General features: G+C 43.9%; 1 protein-coding gene across 1 annotated transcript in view; it reads right to left on the minus strand.

The window, feature by feature from the left end:
* The window catches only part of LOC101856678, a 6,557-nt gene extending 3,645 nt beyond the window's left edge, over nucleotides 1–2,912 (minus strand). Inside the window, exon 1 of the mRNA XM_005105095.3 lies at nucleotides 1,713–2,912. Coding sequence (XP_005105152.1) covers nucleotides 1,713–2,717 — 1,005 coding nt within the window. The 5' untranslated portion in view covers nucleotides 2,718–2,912. The remainder of the gene's footprint in view (nucleotides 1–1,712) is intronic.
* Between the last annotated feature and the right edge of the window lie 2,114 nt (nucleotides 2,913–5,026).

Genomic DNA, 5,026 nt, shown 5'->3' on the forward strand with positions numbered 1-5,026 from the left:
AGAAAAGTGAGAAAATGTGTACTACCATCAGAGCACATGCATGACGAAGTCAATGAAGTAGGACCGTACAAGTGTCTACTGAACCCATCTCACGCTTCAGACTCGAGAGGGCTTGACAAAAAATGACATAACCAATAACATAATAATAGCACCTGTTATTTCCTACAGTGATGATATTGCTGTATTGCTATACTGAATATAATTATTGGTGGTCGTTGTGATGCTGTTTGTTTTAGTTTTAGTAACGAATGTTTTACCGCAAATACAACATAATTAGGTCATATATACATACCGAAGATTTGAGGTCTAACAAAAGAGTAATAGACACACAGAAAAAAGGAGTAGAGATAAACGAATTAGATGTTTGATAGGAAAGAAGGAGGAGTAAGCCACACTAGGGCACCCACGTTGTGATGTTAGACTCAGCAGTGTTGGCAAGGGTAGTGGTGACCCAAAGGTCATCGTACGTCATCACAGTATTCATAGGAGGCAGAAAAAATCGGCATACGTTGACACAGTTAGGTACTCACTCGAAGTTGACAGTTAGATCTAAGTACTCACTTGCAGTTGACATAATTAGATCTAAGTACTCACTCGCAAGGGCTCGGCAGTCACGCTGTAAGGTCCCCGAGTTGTACTCACTCAGGATCTCCACCAGACAGAAAGTCTCTGTGAGCAGAAGGTTTTGAGTTTAAAGAGACTCATACACGTTCTAAAAAGCGTCAAAATTCTGCAACAAAATTTTGATATCAAAATGTTGAGGCAAACTTTGAATGTGTGTAGGGCGTTTTGTTGTCAAAAATAGATTTGAATCAACATTTTGACGGATCAAAATATATTTTTGGACAGGTCTTAAAAGTCTTTATGCGTGTTTGGGCCATTGTAAAAATTTGGATCAAACTTTTATATTTGGCAGGTGACCTCCAAGAAGACAGGATCGTTTCTGCTTCTCTCTTTCTCTCTCTCTCTTCATCTCTTTCTCTCTCTCTCCTTCTCTCCCTTTCCTCACTCTTTCCTTATCTCTTTCGTTGTCTTCTCCCGCTCACCTCTTCTCCCCCTCTCTCCTTCTATTTTCCTCTTTCTATATTTCGTGACCTTTCTTTCTCATATCATAAATCAAACCAAGTTTTCGATTTTCCCCGTTTTTTCTGTTAATCACAAAGTTATGTGAAGAAGAAAAGAAGCCGCAGAAAAAGGACCCCCCCCGAAGAACAAAGAGAATGCTAATATGACTCAGTGATCTCATCGCAAAAATAGGGGACCAAACAACAGCTGGGACTTCTGACCAAGGATTGTGGTGAGTGTAAAGAGTGTATTTGAGACCAATGCTTCATATGGCCCCGTGCATACAAAAGAAAATGTCCACTCGTCACACAACCGCGAAGTATGGCATAATAAATATGCAAATTCGCAGCCGTGCGATGCGCGGACATTTCCCTAGTGTAAAAAGCCATATAGAAAGTAAGTAAGGAAAAGGGAGGACGAAGGAGAGGCAGACAGAAGAAGAGAAGGGGGGAGATAACATCTGAGAATGGACAGCCATGGAACTGCGGGACACACTCAGGAAAGGAGACAACTAGCCGAGAGGAGTGGAGGAGGTTTATTGTCTTCTCTCAGAGGCCACCCAACGGATGACAAATTTTATTCATCTACGGGAGCGGAAGAGAAGAAGTTAGCATGGCAATAACGCACACGCGCAGAAATATCTTTACCTGGAAGAACTCTCTCATGTTGGCCACGTGCTCTCCCTCCCACTCGCCCGTGTCTCTGATACCGTTGGAGATCATGTTGTCCACGCGCGGGGAGTGCACACAGATCCTGGTGGGAGGGGTGTCCGGCGGGACTCTCAGAGGCACGCAGTCAGGCAGATCCTCTCTCTGTTTCTGAACTTGTGGTATATCCCGGTTACGATTCCTGCCATTCTGTGTGTTAACGCCATTGTAAGCAGACGGTCTGTCATTCCCCAGGTTTGTGCCTCTGCCTCTAAACTTTGGACCATTCACAGAATCAGTGTCTTTACCAAACTCTGGATCCTTCACTGAGTTAGCACCTTTGCTTCTAAACTTTGGATCATTCCCCGAGTTAGCACCTTTGCTTCTAAACTTTGGATCATTCCCCGAGTAAGCACCTTTGCTTCTAAACTTTGGATCATTCCCCGAGTTAGCGCCTGTGTCCCCAGACTTAGGAAAATTCAACAAATTTGAATCTCCAATTCTTGAACGTGGACTTTTCCTTGGACGAGGTCTGTAGGAGCGTTTGGCCCGAGGAGAACCCTGATCGTCATCGTTCGGAGGTTTTGTGAAATGTGGCACCTCGTTTGACCACGTGCGACCGAAGTTGGTAAAATTCAAATTACGTAGAAAAAAAACGTGAACGTGGACTTCCGGGTCATCTTTTACATCATTATGCGTCTCCTCACGTTCAGGAACAGGTACATGCTTCAGGCCTTTGTACAAGGGAAACATGGAGATGACATAATTGCTGTCGGTGTCGATGTAATAGTTTTCCACAGGTTTGGCCGTGCTTGTTTGTTCGAAAAAAAGTCTCTGTAGGTAAGGTTCTAGTGCAAAGTTCACCACAGGAGAATGGTCAGCAATTTGGGAATCATTACAAATCCATTCTGGCTTCGGGAGCAGCTTTACGAAAACATAGATTCCGAAGAGAGCAAAGACCATTAAAGCCCATCTCCTGGGATTTTTTCTATGGATTACATCCATTGCGCCAGCTCACAAAACCAGCTGCCGCCCACAAAGCTGTTGCCTTCAGCGTCATGGCATGGAAACAAAAGTTATTAGGGCGAAGTACGATATGTTCATGTCATTCGGTTTGGATGGTGTCATCTGCGGGTCTGGGCGGTTTGAGGAAGTGGGATGGGAATTGCTTTGGGAGGGGGGGGGGGAGAGAATTTGTGTGACTTTCTGGACGTCACTCTGAAAGAAAGAACGCAGAAACATGCATTAAGCCAAGCTCGGTTACATTGTTCATTGGTCATTGAAACAACAACAAAACACACACATACAGACAGCAGCAAAGAAATGTTCATAAGTGTTAATATTATGTACATGTACCGTAAATTAGGGGACTTGCACCTCCTACTTTCGTGCAGTAAGTAGGCTTTATTTACTTTCGCTCAGCAATATGGGTTTGGGGGGGGGGGGGGGGGGTCGATGGCAAATTACGAAATCAGACTGCAAACATCCCAAATATATAATATAACAATGACTGTTGATGTGTCACAGAAGTAAATGATTTCATCGTGAATGGTAAGGTAAACCAAACGTCGCTAAAACGACTCCAGGAATAAACATTGAGAGTATAGTTTAACCCGTTTAACCTAACACATACATACGCATGTACAAAGAGGAACACAGGGGCACACAGAGGCACACACTAACACATACATATACAGACAGCTGCTGAGCCACTGGAACAACGAGAGAAACAAAACGCTACAGAAATTATTGGAAAATTGTGGGGATGGGGGGGGGGGGGGGGTCCAAAACATTGAGTTCCACAAGGATGGAATTGTTCTGCTTTCAGCGTGTACATTGGCATAAATAGGCAACATGAAATATTTAAAATCAAGCTTACTTTATGTTCATTCCGTTGGTGCATTGCTAGGACCATGAGGAATTTTATCGGGTAGAACCTATTCTAGGAATGAACGTAATATAGGTACCAACGCGTTTCAGATAAATAGAGCTAAACACAGTTATAAAAAATAGATCTACACGTACTTGCCAGTGTAAGTAATTCCTGTCTTGCTTCGGAACGATTTTTACTTTGTCACCATTCTGTTGTGGAAACGGAGTACGAAGCAATGCCAAATTCGTCGTTGCTGGAGTACAGTATAATCTAACACGTTTCTTGTTTAGAACATTTTTCTCCATAAAGTAAAACACACATAATATCGATCTGACGTCCACGAGTGAGTGTGCTGGGTACAGATGTATACAGATCGATGTGTACAAAGACAGGTATGTTCTCACTTACACCTTCGACAGCTCAGTCGTTCTCGGTTTGTTTCCGTGTGTAGAGGGGGTTTGGGAATACCCCGGTGCGATGGCCGTAAATTTACACAGCCGGATATCTGGGTCATGGTAGACCGACAAGATAGGCCTAGTGGAAGCAGAACGGTCGTGACGACATCGTCTCCTGTCCGCTTCCGATTGAGTGGAATGAAGATAACGACAGTGCTGTAGCGGCAACTGTTCAGCAAACAATTTTTCTCAGCTGAAGCCAGTTTATACGTCTTGATCCCATCAGAAATGGACTATAAATTCGGAGGTCCTGCTACCCAAATTACCTTATTGTGTTGAAAGGGCAGTTGGATCTTTACAGTAACAGTCAAACCTGCTCTAACGACAATCTGTCTAAGACAACTACCTGTACAAACAGCCACTCCACCCCCCCCCCAATAAATCTGACTAGGGGGGGGGGGCGATAACTCAAAACAACATTTTACGAGAAATAACTTTGGAAAATTTACTTACCTTCAGCACTGATGACAACGGTACAAATTCAAGATTTTATATGTAGGACCCCTCCTTTTGAGTTGCCAATTTTTTTTCACCAAAGGAACCTAACACAAGTTCTGTGCACGTCTTTAGTCAACAGACTCTCACACTGGTTATTATTTAAGTAATGTCATTGCATGCCAATACACCCCTATATTGTAGGTGCCTTTCAGTTTTCACCCCTGCCACTGTTTACCGTCGTATGGTAGCCTATCATTATTTTCGAACCTCAAGCTAGGCGGACCTTGTCGTGGTGAAGTGAAAACTTCTTTGGTTCTTTTTTCCGACTGATAAGCGTCACTTGCTGATCCGATTTTCTTAGCCCACCCGCCATGCAGATACGACAGTTCGAGTAAGTGTCCACGCCGGTTAATGCTATCCGATCTAGGGTACACACGCCGCTTTTCGAGAAGTCTCGGAGATAAGGTGTGTGGGAGGGGGGAGGGGTCGTGTGTGTGTGTGTGTGTGTGTGTGTGTGTGTGTGTGTGTGTGTGTGTGTGTGTGTGTGT

The sequence above is a fragment of the Aplysia californica genome, unplaced genomic scaffold (assembly GCF_000002075.1).
Source record: "Aplysia californica isolate F4 #8 unplaced genomic scaffold, AplCal3.0 scaffold00452, whole genome shotgun sequence".
Lineage (NCBI taxonomy): Eukaryota > Metazoa > Mollusca > Gastropoda > Aplysiida > Aplysiidae > Aplysia > Aplysia californica.